This window comes from Barbus barbus (genome assembly GCF_936440315.1).
Source record: "Barbus barbus genome assembly, chromosome: 30".
Lineage (NCBI taxonomy): Eukaryota > Metazoa > Chordata > Actinopteri > Cypriniformes > Cyprinidae > Barbus > Barbus barbus.
Window position 1 is genome coordinate 29,287,560 of NC_136758.1, and position 14,474 is coordinate 29,302,033.

The 14,474-nt window shown below is 35.5% G+C and overlaps 1 protein-coding gene across 1 annotated transcript in view; it reads left to right on the forward strand.

The window, feature by feature from the left end:
• The window catches only part of LOC306850645 (ryanodine receptor 3), a 174,514-nt gene that overhangs the window by 127,854 nt on the left and 32,186 nt on the right, over positions 1-14,474 (forward strand). Inside the window, 16 exon segments of the mRNA XM_079386378.1 lie at positions 1,945-2,032; positions 2,159-2,189; positions 2,192-2,295; positions 3,575-3,589; positions 5,282-5,452; positions 5,532-5,591; positions 5,744-5,878; positions 6,088-6,200; positions 7,281-7,377; positions 10,452-10,561; positions 12,056-12,107; positions 12,443-12,496; positions 12,588-12,687; positions 12,763-12,842; positions 12,928-13,004; positions 14,086-14,159. Of these exon segments, the coding sequence (XP_079242504.1) occupies positions 1,945-2,032; positions 2,159-2,189; positions 2,192-2,295; positions 3,575-3,589; positions 5,282-5,452; positions 5,532-5,591; positions 5,744-5,878; positions 6,088-6,200; positions 7,281-7,377; positions 10,452-10,561; positions 12,056-12,107; positions 12,443-12,496; positions 12,588-12,687; positions 12,763-12,842; positions 12,928-13,004; positions 14,086-14,159 (1,361 nt within the window).

Here is a 14,474-nt window from a genome sequence, read left to right on the forward strand (position 1 = left end):
TTTCAGCTTCCAGGAGTGGTGTACAGATCCTTGCAACATGGGGCCGTGCATTATCATGCTGCAACATGAGGTGATGGTCGTGGATGAATGGCACAACAATGGGCCTCAGGATCTCGTCACGGTATCTCTGTGCATTCAAAATGCCATCAATAAAATGAGACCCCGATGAGGATGATGAGCATGCAGATGAGCTTCCCTGAGACGGTTTCTGACAGTTTGTACAGAAATTCTTTGGTTATGCAAACCGATTGTTGCAGCAGCTGTCCGGGTGGCTGGTCTCAGACGATCTTGGAGGTGAAGATGCTGGATGTGGAGGTCCTGGGCTGGTGTGGTTACACGTGGTCTGCGGTTGTGAGGCCGGTTGGATGTACTGCCAAATTCTCTGAAACGCCTTTGGAGACGGCTTATGGTAGAGAAATGAACATTCAATTCACGGGCAACAGCTCTGGTGGACATTCCTGCAGTCAGCATGCCAATTGCACGCTCCCTCAAAACTTGCGACATCTGTGGCATTGTGCTGTGTGATAAAACTGTACATTTTAAAGTGGCCTTTTATTGTGGCCAGCCTAAGGCACACCTGTTCAATAATCATGCTGTCTAATCAGCATCTTGATATGCCACACCTGTGAGGTGGATGGATCATCTCGGCAAAGGAGAAGTGCTCACTAACACAGATTTAGACAGATTTGTGAACAATATTTGAGAGAAATAGGCCTTTTGTGTACATAGAAAAGTCTTAGATCTTTGAGTTCAGCTCCTGAAAAACGGGGGCAAAAACAAAAGTGTTGTGTAATTTTGTTCAGTGTATGCATGTGTGAGTGTATATATATATATATATATATATATATATATATATATATATATATATATATATATATATATATATATATATATATATATATATACACACACACACACACACACACACACACACACACACACACACACATATATATATATATATATATATATATATAATTTTAAAGAATAATTTCTCTTTTTGTAAAATGATTTACATTATTTTAATTTTACATTTTTACGAGTGGATTTTTTAAAATTAATTCTTTAAATTGTATTTATTAAATTATCATTTATTTAAATTTTATATTGATTTCATTATTAGTTGTTGTTTTCTTACTGTTGTTACAATTGTTTATTTTAATTGTACATTTTAAGTGTTTTATTTTGATTTGTTTATTTTAAGATTATTTTAGTTTTTCCTTTTATTAAAAAGTTTATTTATTATTTAAATGATCAATTAAAATATAAATGATTAGTAAATGTTTTATTTTGATTATTTGTTATTAATCATTTTAATTGTACATATGATGAAATAAATTATTAGTTTTATTTGGATTATTTGCATATTTTAACCTGATTTTATTTGTACATATTTTTGATTAAATTATTTATTTTGATTTATATTTAACTTTTTTATTATACATTATTGTTTATTTTTTTAAACTGATTTATTTTAATGTTACATTTTTATTACTAAGTGTTTTATTTTGATGATTTCTTTTTATTTCAAAATTATTAATTGTAATTTTACATATTTGTGATTGAATTAATTATTAGTGTTTTATTTAAAAATATATATATTTAACATTATGATTTTTAAAAAAGTATAGTTAATTTTAAAATGATTTTAATTTAATTATTAGTCTTCTATTTTGATTTGCTTATTTATTTTAATTTATTTAAATTTAATTGATTATTTATTTTGATAGTGTTTATTAAAATCATTTTTATTTACATTGATTTAATTAATAGTTTGTTTATTTTTTCATTTTTATTGAGTTTAATTTGACATTGACATATTTGACATGTGATTTAATTATTTATTAGTTTTTTCTTCAGCTCTCAAACCCCGGTTTGTAACTCTGCATCCATTGCGTTGCATGCAGTGCATCTGATCTCTGATCTGCTGTTCTGTGCTCTCAGGTCTCGCTGGCTAAAGGAGCCGGATGCGGATTCTAATGAGCTCTTCAGGATGGTGGCAGAGATCTTCATCCTGTGGTGTAAATCACACGTAAGAGCCACTTTATGAGGCTATAATATCACATCATGGAGGTCTCGTTAAAACAAGCGTTATTTTAATCACACAAGGTCCAGAGAGCATCGCATTATCATTCAGATGCACAAAGTGTCACAGCAGCATCGCTCTCATAACCAGATGCTTCTGTCTGTGTTTCTCTGCAGAACTTCAAGAGGGAAGAGCAGAACTTTGTGGTTCAGAACGAGATCAACAACCTCTCGTTCCTCACCGGTGACAGTAAAACCAAGATGGCGAAGGTACGAGTGAGAACGAGCTCAAATTACCCACAGATCAGCTGCAGTCACGTGAATAAATATCAGAATGATGCTGAAAATTCAGCTTTGATCACAGCAACCAATTAAATCTTAACAGATATTCATATAGAAAACAGCTGTTTTGAATTCAAATAATATTTTACATTTTTTTTCAGTATTTTTTATCAAATAAATGCCGCCAGAAGAGGCTTCTTCCAGAAACATTACATTTCACAGGACTTTTGATCGCTAGTGTGCGTCTGATTACAGAAGTGTTTGTCGTGAAGGATATCGATAAACGAGTTGCTTGAGCTTCAGATTGACCGTTTTAATCTTTCTTTGCACATTCCCCTTCATAAATACACACTAAAGCTGTCATTGACTACTAATATCACACCTGAACTCCCTCACATGCTCGTCATTAAACCTCCGTCACGAGAGCATCACTGTTGGGTTTGTTTTCACAGGAGAACAAATGAAAGCTCATAAACCTGTCACACATATTCAGATTCACTAAATGCATGTATTAATTAATGTAAAGCTATATTAACAGAACTTAATTTAATTTTACTTTAATTATTAGCTTTTTATTTGATTATTTTAAAAATTATTTATTTAAAATTTTGCATTTTTAATTATTTTATTTTGATTGTTTTTCTTTTTTATTTAGTTTGACATTTATTTTATTAGGTGTTTTATTTTTATTTGTTTTTATTTTAAAATAATTATAATTTTAGATATGTATGATTGAATAAATTATTATTGTTTTTATTGTTTGACATTTATTTAATAGTTTTTATTTTGATTTAACAGTTTTTTATTTTTATTTATTTTGAATTTTGACATTTTTAAAATATATTTTAATTGTTTTATGTTATATTGTATTTATATTAAAAATTAATTTTGGTCAGGAATTATTTGCTTTTAATTTATTTTAATTTTATATTGATTTAAGTTTTTTTTTTGTTTTTTTTTACATTTTGTATATATATTTTTTTATTTAATAATTATTTTTGATATAGCTTTTGATTCAGTCACTCATGATAAAACACACATTTATAACCGAATGCATTGAATAACTCTCACAGGAAATGGAAAATATTACTTCCTCCAATGTCTCGAAGCAAACTGAGTCCTGGATTGGCTGAATTTGAGTAGTTCTGCCCAGATAATCAGTGCTTTTGATCTGGTTAATCATGGTTAATGATTGAATATTTTCTTGAGCATTTCCTGTGTGCATGTCTTCTCTAACTCTTGTTCTGTCTTTCTCCTTCATGCACAGTCATTCCTCCCCAAGGTACAGTGAGCTGCATGAGCTCTGGTCACGTGTGTTTCTGTCATGTTCGGTCAGATCATTACACTCACAGCTCTTGTGCTCGACCTGCATGAGAGTTTTACTGCCACTTACTCTGGTACAGATACAGTAGCGCTGTTTGGGCATGATTTCTGGATTTCTTCTGGATTTTGTGAGAGTCTGGAGTGTTTGTTCTGTCAGGATTCATCAGAGAACGAGCGAAGCAGCTCTTCTGTGTCTCTAAACATGAGGAACGTAATATTAGTGTTGTTTTACATTTTTATATTTTCATTTTAATTTGACATTTTAGTAGTTTTCTTGTTGGGTGACACTACACTAAGGTATTAACTAACATGAATGAACAATACATTTATTACAGTATTTATTCATCTTTGTATTTATTAATTTAATGAAAATACAGTCATTCATTGTTAGTTCATGCTAATTCACTGTGCATTAACGAATTTTAACAATCACAACATTTGATTTTAATAATGCATTTGTAAATGTTAAAATTGACATGAACTAAGATGAATAAATGCTGTAACACTTTACAGTAAGCTGTCATTTATTAACATTAGTTAATGTATTAACGGACATGAACAAACAATGAACAATGCATTTATTGCACTATTTATTAATCTTTGTTAATGTTAGTTAATAAAAATACAGTTCATTGTTATTCATGTTAGTGCATTAACTAATGTTAACAAACACAACTCCTGATTTTAATAATGCATTAGTAAATGCTGATATTAACATTAACTATGATTCATAAATGCTGTTGAAGTATTGTTTATTCTTACTTCATGTTTACTAAAGTCGTTAACTAATGAACCTTATTGTAAAGTGTTACCGTTTTGGTTCCTTTTGTAATTTGCATTAGATTTTGGGTATTTTTTAATATTTCTTTGATTTAATATTTTTGTTATTTAGTAGTAGTAATAATAATAATGAAGCTAAAAAGAAATGCATAAAATCTATTGACAAAAGCACATAAAATTACTGAAACTTTAAATTGAAAATTATTGTTGTTTTATATTTTTGAATTAATTTAATTCGTAGTAGATAAAAAAAAAAAAACCTGAAATTGAAAACAAATATAAAAACTAATAAAAATAGCAAAAGCGTGTAACAAGTGCTAAAAGTAACATTATTATTATTATTAGTTTTTTTTCTTGTTTTTTTACATATTAAACCACAATTGCAATTTTTAGCTGAAAAATCACAACATTTCTAATTTTCATTTAAGTTCAAGTGTGCATTTTTCATCTAAAAAGTATATTTGGTTTCAGCTTTATTTCAGTGAACATCTCTTTCTAATAGTTATATCAGTAGCAGCAGTTGTTTGAGGTCGACTGATGTGAACTCTGGTGGTTTTGTGAGTCAGTGCAGTGGTTAAAGCTGGTGGTGGTTTGATCGTGTGTGTGTGTGTGTGTGTGTGTGTGTGCTGGATCTGTCGTGTTGTGGTAGTGTCTCTAATGTCAGATGTGGTCATCTCTGGTCTCTGTGTTTGTCAGTTCTTCTGCTGCTGTGTGTCTTGTATTGGCGTTTTCTTCATTTATGAATAATCATCAGACAGCAGAAGCTTTTGTTCAGATGTCTTTAATCTCTGAGGAGGGTTATTTGTCTATCAGATCAGATTTTGATATATTTCTTTATTGTGGGGTGTGTGTGTGTGTGTGTGTGTATCAGGCTGGAGGTCAGGATCAGGAGCGGAAGCATAAGAAGCGCCGCGGAGACTTTTACTCCGTCCAGACGTCTCTGATCGTGGCGGCGCTGAAGAAGATGCTGCCCATCGGTCTGAACATGTGCACTCCGGGAGACCAGGAGCTCATCCTGCTGGCCAAGACTCGATACAGCCTGGTACAGGGGTCACGGGGGTCAGGGGTCAAAGGTCAGCGATCTTTGTGTGTATGATTTGATGGTTTTGTTTGGATTGTAGAGGGACACAGATGAGGAGGTGAAGGAGCATATCAGACAGAACCTCCACCTGCAGGAGAAGGTCAGTCCTGGACAGTCCACACACACACACACACACACACACACACACTCTCACACACACACACACACACACACACACACACTCTCACACTCACACACACACACTCATCTGTCAGCGGTCACTAATGATCGAGTCTCTGTGTTCACACACAGTCTGCGGATCCGGCCGTCCAGTGGCAGCTGAACCTGTATAAGGACGTGATGGTGAAGACGGAGGAAACTCCGGATCCGGAGCAGAGCATCGAGAGAATCCAGAGCATCTCAGCTGCCGTCTTCCACCTGGAGCAGGTCACATCACACACACACACACACACACACACACACACACACACTCGCTGATCAACCACGTGTCGTTCTGTACCATCCACAGCAGCTGCACCAGTGGCGTACCAATATACAGATACAGTATTTGGTTTTTATTTACTAGTGTAGTATCTCAGAATGAACTCAACACTGTCTCTGTGTGTGTGTGTGTGTGTGTGTGTGTGTGTGTTCAGGTTGAGCAGCCGTTGCGCTCTAAGAAGTGTGTTTGGCAGAAGTTGTTGTCTAAGCAGCGGAAGCGAGCCGTTGTGGCGTGTTTCAGAATGGCGCCGCTCTACAACCTGCCCAGGTAACACGTCTGTGTCTGTTTATAACTGTCTTCTGTCGTTATGACACACTTAATTATAATTGTTCATCACTTTGAGACCCAAACCATGAGCAGAGGCTGAACATCTGTGCGTGTGTGTGTCTATGTGTGAAAGCATATATGTCCCTGCAGCACAGAAGCAGTCATGAGTAACACAGGTATATCTGTAGCAATAGACAACAATACATTGTATGGATCACAATTATACATTTCTCTTTTATGCCAAAAATCATTAGGATATTAAGTAAAGATCATGTTCCATGAAGATATTTAGTAAATTTCCTACTGTAAATATATCAAAACTTCATTTTTGATTAGTAATATGCATTGCTAAGAACTTCATTTGAACAACTTTAAAGGAGATTTTCTCAATATTTAGATTTTTTTGCTCCCTCAGATTCCAGATTTTCAGATAGTTGTATCTCAGACAAATATTGTCCTATCATAACAAACCATACATCAATGGAGAGATTATTTATTCAGCTTCAGATGATGCATAAATCTCAATTTCGAAAAAAATTACCCTTATGACTGGTTCTGTGGTCCAGGGTCACATATATTGTAATTTAATTGTTAAAAAATGTATATTGTTAAAAATAAAAAAATAAAACATTTTTATTAAATTTTTTTCAGTTGTTTTATGTGCTCTGTAACTCTAAACTGAAGAACTGAATGATTTTTCCAGTCTGTAGTCTAATGGTGTAGTTTGATTTGTAGGATGTGCTTTTATTGTCTCTTGTTTCCTCTCCTCATCACGTCCCTGTTCTCAGGTACAAAATTAATAATTACTTCCTGAATTCATACCGTCACTGTTGGCTGGGCAGAATTCAGGCGAGTTGTGACCGTGACGGTCTGCTGGCTGTGCTGACGGTAACGTAACGCTCAGAAAACGCTCGCGTTCTCTCTCAAACTCCCCTTCCTGAGCCATGGTTTGGATGAGCAGTCTCCTAACTAACTAACTAACTACCTAACTAACTAACTGACTTACTAACCCTCCGGCCCTTCCAGCGTCCCAGGCCGCTCCCTGCTAACCGTGTCTGCTCTCTCCTCCTCCCGTCCCAGGCATCGCTCTATTAACCTGTTCCTCACGGGCTACCAGCGGCTCTGGATCGAGGCAGAGATGTACTCGTTTGAGGAGAAGCTAGTGCAGGATCTGGCAGTAAGTAATGATGGGTGATCTGCTCTGAGCCGAGCCGCTGGTTTCCACACTGAAGCCTAAAAGACGACTCAATAAACGTATAGTAGACATGCACTGATTACTTAACTTTTTTAGTAAGTGGTTTGATTGTTTTTATTTTAAAATTATTTATTTTCATGCTTTTAGTTATTTAATTAATTTCTTTATTTTGATTAAATAATTTTAAAATAAAAACAGTCAAGCTAAAACAAGTAATTAAAAATGTAAAATTAAAATAGACAATCAAAATAAAACGCTAATAATTAATGTAAAATATAAATAAATCTACATTTTCATTTTGCAATTTTTAAGTAATTGTTTTATTTTAATTTGTTAATTTTACATTTGCACACTTTTCTTTTCTGGTCACTCGGTTCAGTTCAGGGTATCATCCAGGTGTTTTATTTTTAGAATTATTTATGTAGTATTATAACTTTTTTTTTTTAAATATTGCAATTGGCTTTTATTTTTATTTAATTTAGTTTTTAGTAATTTAGTTATGTGCTTTTGCCATTTTTAATAGTTTTTTTTATTAGTACATTTAGTATTATTAGTACATTTTTAATGTATAATATATATATATATATATATATATATATATATATATATATAATGTAATAAATATTTAAATGCAACTTACTGTAAAAGTTTACTTTTTTTTCATCTAATATATGTGTCCCTGGAGCACAAAAGCAGTCATCAGTAGCACAGGTATGTTTGTAGCAATAGACAACAATACATTTGTAACGGGGCGAACGAGACGTGAAACGTGCAGATCCATGTGCAAACTTATTTATAAACATAGTCAATACACAGGCAAACAGATATGGCACGGGCAAGACACGAGAGAGATCCTAGGGCAAGCGTGGGTCGATGATCAGTGAACAATATCCAACAGGGCAAAGCAGAGCGATAATCCAGGTACACAAGCAATAATCCAAACGAGGTGCAAACAGAGTCCGAACGGTAAGGCAAAGGGTTAATCCAGGAAACACGGCCAGATATCAAAACGCAAGGCTATGATAACTGAGCGGCTCCGTAGAGTAGCTATCGCTAGGATATGCGCTATACAATACTCGGCCATGGCAGAGAGGAAGTGCAAGGCTTATAAAGCATGTGTGATTGTGTGATCAGTGAAATCAGCTGTGTGTGTCGTCAGTGCAATGGATCATGGGAACTGTAGTCCAATGGTGAAGTGCCAGTAGTGTAGTGTAGTGCTTTTAAGCAAAGTATTGCTTTTTATTTTTATTTTATTTTTATTTTTTTCCATTATATGTTTACTATTGAAATGTTGTTGTATGCATTTGTCAATTTTATTTCATTTCTGTATTTTCTTAAATGGGTGTGTATAGAGTGTTAACTTTTAGTTTTAGTTACTTTTTCTTGAAAAAAAGTCTGCTAAATGACAAAAGTAAGTAAAGTAGTGCAATAGTCCATGTGGTGAGCGGGTGACCTCTGGTGGTGAACGAATGGAAGTTCATGGCCAGGATTCGTGACAACATTGTATGGGTCAAAATTATAAATTTTTCTTTTATGCCAAAAATCATTAGGATATTAAGATCATGTTCCATGAAGATATTTAGTAAATTTCCTACCGTAAATATATCAAAACTTCATTTTTGATTAGTAATATGCATTGCTAAGAGCTTCATTTGAACAACTTTAAAGGAGATTTTCTCAATATTTAGATTTTTTTGCTCCCTCAGATTCCAGATTTTCAAATAGTTGTATCTCAGACAAATATTGTCCTATCATAACAAACCATACATCAATGGAAAGATTATTTATTCAGCTTCAGATGATGTATAAATCTCAATTTTGAAAAATTGACACTTATGACTGGTTTTGTGCTCCAGGGTCACATTTATATTTTAATTGTCAGTGTGAACACACTGATCATACTTATAATACAAAATTGCATATAATAATGCATTTTAGTGCAATTTGTGTAATAATCTATCCATAAACGCTCCAGAGAGTCAAACTGTGGTGGTTCCTCTTCCTGTTCAGGTCTTTATTTCCTGCACTGATGCATGCTGGTTCTGTTCAGCGTATTAATGCTTCATCTATGAGAGCAGCTCAGCTGATCATCACTAACTCTCACTGCATGAAGGACAGTACCGACAGTCATTCCACACTAGTGCTAGTGCAACCCGTTTGACCAAAATATTTACTTGAAGTCCCTTTGAGATTTTAAGTGAATATTTAAATTTTTTAATCAGACATTTGCATGTTCAAGGTTCTCTCAATGGTCACATGACATGCAAATAAACAAATAAAATATTTTATATTTTTTAATAGGTGTTTTATTTGAATTGCTTTTAAAGTTAAATTATTTATTTTCATTGTATCTTCTTTTTTTAATTTATGTTTATTTTGATTCTTGAATGAAATGAATACATTTTAAAATAAAAACAATCAAATCGCTAATTATTAAATAAAAATGGCAAATGGTATGCAAATTAACCATTTTAAAATAAAACATTTAGTTTTATTTTTTTATTTTAAAATTACTTATTTTAATTTTATAATTGAATTCATAATTAGTTTTATTTTGATTGACATTATTTTGATTTTGAAACAATAAAAATAAAACACTTACTGATAATTAAATCCTAAACATGTGCAGTTAAAATATATATATATTTTTATAAAACTCTTTGTTGTTTAATTTTAATTGTACATTTTTATTAATTAATTAATTAATAGTTTTCATCAGCTCATGAACCCCTGTTTGGGAAACGATATACTGTGGTATGATGATGTTGAAGTACCGTGTAATCATGTATATATCAAAGTACCATGGTATCACCGTCTGACAGCCTTACTATACCATGGTACCACCACAGTACTTTACTGTAATGGTGTTCTGTGCACGTCATCGTAACATGTAGAGATATAGTGATCATCACTGATACAGGCTGAGATGAGTGGGGATTCACTGACAGGTGATCAGCGAGAGACATGAGAGATATGCTGATGGATCATCACTGTGGTTCTGTAGCTGATATTGAACATAAGTGAAGTGTGTCATGTGTGTGTGTGTGTGTGAGAAGAAGACGCAGCCGAAGACTGATGAAGAGGAGGAAGAGATCACAGACACTCAGCCAGACCCTCTTCATCAACTCATCCTGCACTTCAGTCACAACGCACTGACAGAACGCAGGTGAACACACACACACACACACACACACACACACTGACAGAACGCAGGTGAACACACACACACATACACTCACTGACAGAACGCAGGTGAACACACACACACACACACACAAATGCACACTCACTAATAGAATGCAGGTGAACACACACACACACACACACACACACACTGACAGAACGCAGGTGAACACACACACACACACACATACACTCACTGACAGAACGCAGGTGAACACTCACACACACACACACACACACACACACAAATGCACACTCACTAATAGAATGCAGGTGAACACACACACACACACACACACACACTCTCACTGACAAACGCAGGTGAACACACACACACACACACACACTCTCACTGACAGAACGCAGGTGAACACACACACACACTCACACACACACACACACACAAATGCACACTCACTAATAGAATGCAGGTGAACACACACACACACACACACACACTCTCACTGACAAACGCAGGTGAACACACACACACACACACACACACTCACTGACAGAACACACACACACACACACACACACACTCTCACTGACAGAACACAGGTGAACAGACACACACACACTCACTGACAGAACGCAGGTGAACACACACACACACACACACACTGGTAGAACGCAGGTGAACACACACACACACACTCACTGACAGAAAACACACACACAAACACACTCACTCACTCACACACACATACACACACACACACTAATGCGCCCTCACTCACGCTCACACACTTACTCACACTAATGCACCCTCACACTCACTCACACGCTCGCACACACACACTCACACTAATGCACCCTCACACTCACTCACACGCTCGCACACACACACTCACACTAATGCACCCTCACTCACGCTCACACACTCACTCACACTAATGCACCCTCACACTCACTCACTCACACGCGCACACACACACACACACACACACACTCATTCACACACACACACACACACTCACACTAATGCACCCTCACTCACGCTCACACACTCACTCACACTAATGCACCCTCACACTCACTCACTCACACGCGCACACACACACACACACACACACACTCATTCACACACACACACACACACACACACACACACACAAACTAATGCACCCTCACTCACGCTCACACACTCACTCGCACTAATGCTCGCTCACTCACTCTCACATGCACACGCACACACTCGCTCACACTGACTTGCACTCTCATATGCTCACACACTAACACACACACTCTCATGTTCACATGCTTACACTCTCACACACAATCATGCGCACACACTCACATGCACATATACATTCGCACACTCTAGCTCTCTCTCTCACACACACACACACACACACCCCTACACACACACCCGAGTCTCGTCTGAGCTGGAGAACAGGATCTTTAGTTCTTCTGTCATGATGAATGTAGTGATCTTTTGGTTTGATGCGTGATATTTAATGTGTTCTGGTTTCAGTTCTCTAGAGGAGGATCAGCTGTACATCGCATACGCAGACATGATGGCAAAGGTGTGTGTGTCATTGCATCACGAGATTATCAATCTGTCCCGCTTACTCGATGATCAAATGAATCAATTCATACACAATATAATCAATTAATATATATTAAATAATATGCTATATCAATTGATATACATGAAATAGCATACAATTAATAACATCAGTGCATTTTGGAATAGGTGGATCAGTGTCGACTAACTGACTGACAGATCATGATAAATAATTAACTGAATACAGCTAGAAATAAGCAATGTATCCAATAACAGTGACCAATCACAATCATACTGAGACACGTGTGTGATAAACGCATTTAATTGTGACGTGATGCTGTTCTTCATCTGTAGAGCTGTGCTGAAAATGAGGAAGAGGATGAGGAAGAAAAAGAGAAAACATTTGAGGTGAGCAGAGATAAATATGACACTTAGATCCGAACAAATGTGGAGACTTTCAGAACCTGATGTGTGTGTGTGTGTGTGTGTGAGAGATCAGGAGAAGGAGATGGAGAAGCAGAAGACTCTGTACCAGCAGGCCCGACTCCATGACAGAGGAGCAGCAGAGATGGTCTTACAGATGATCAGTGCTAGTAAAGGTGCGCACACACACACACACACACACAGGCTCTGAGCGATCATCATCACCGAGTGTGCGTTCGATCGTGTTTCAGGTTGTTTGGGTCTGATGGTCACCTTCACGCTCAAGCTCGGCATCTCCATTCTCAATGGCGGAAACATCACAGTCCAGCAGGTGAAACACCATCACAATGCATTTATTCAGGTGTTGTTTCACTGGCGAATCACACGAGTGATTGAGAATCATTTCTACGGCACAGAAAATGCTGGACTATCTGAAGGAGAAGCGAGATGTGGGTTTCTTCAAGAGTCTGTCAGGACTGATGCAGTCGTGCAGGTGATCGCTGAGTCTCTCACTAGTGTTTTATGCACATCAAATTACATTTTCAACCCTATATTCAGGTTTCAGTCATATTCTGAATATGATGCATGTGTACATATATACATGGGTATATTCCTAAGTAAGTAGTTGTTGCAAGTCTGCTGATCTACACAGGCACTGTTTTATTTGAATTGTTTGTATTTAAAAATTATTGATTTTAATTTAAAACAGTTTATTTAATTGTTTTATTCTGATTTTAATTTTAAAGTTACATATTGTAAATTTGTATGATTTAATGAATTACTGTTTTATTTGTATAGTTTTTTTTATTTTAAAAGGACTTTTAATTTTATTGTATTTAATTATTAGTAAATGTTTTATTTTAATTATTTAAATGTTTAAATTATATATTTTAATTATGATTTCATTAATTATTATTTTATTTGTATTGTTTTTATTTAAAAATGATTTCCCGGGAGATTTCAGATGCTGCTGTTAGTATGTATTTGCTCATCTTGTAGTTTGATTACAGCTTCACTGTTAATTTCTAATTAATAATTTAATTAGGACACCAACATTTCTCACCTTTGAAAATGCCCGACAACACTGACACCAAATTGAAAGGGTCCGACAGTCTTTAACAACAATCATAATCGTTAATATTGATGGGGGTTTTTTTATAATTTGGTATAAAAATAAGTCGTCTTGTCACTCCAGAGATGCATTTAGCCTGAGTTGCTGTTCCTAAATACCTAGTCCGTTAGCACCCATAATTCCTTGTGGTCTGAGCATGTGCATATATTTGTGTTCAGTGGATTTTCTGAATAAGGTGTTTCAATGCAACACATTTCCCATTAAAACAGGCTTATTCTCCAAGGAATTTGGGTCAATCAGAATACTGCGTTTAAATGAACGGTGCAATCAGATTGTGACGTTTACTTGACCTGAATATGGCCAAATTCAGATTAATGTTGGAATATTGATGTGCATGTAAATGTCGTCAATGAATGTGATTTAGTGTTGTTTACATGTATGCATTTAGCAGATTCAAAGCGACTTACAGAAGTCTGTGTGTGTGCTGATTGTGTTTGTGCAGTGTTCTGGATCTGAACGCATTCGAGCGACAGAATAAGGCAGAGGGTTTGGGGATGGTGACGGAGGAAGGCTCCAGTAAGTCTCTCTCACACACATTCATATGATGATCTGATGAGAGCGACTGAGCGTTAGTTTGACGAGCTGCAAGAGAAACTCTTACCATCACACCATCATTTCACCATCTCATACTGCACTGTGATCATCACACAAAACAACATGCATATACTCTAATATTGTTATTCATCAAGGATTCAATTGATCAAAAGTGACAGTAAAAACATTTATAATGTTACAAAAGATTTCTGTTTCAAATAAATGCTGTTCCTTTGATATTTCTATTCATCTGTGAATCCTGAAAAATAAAATGTCAAAAAAAATATTGTGCAGCAC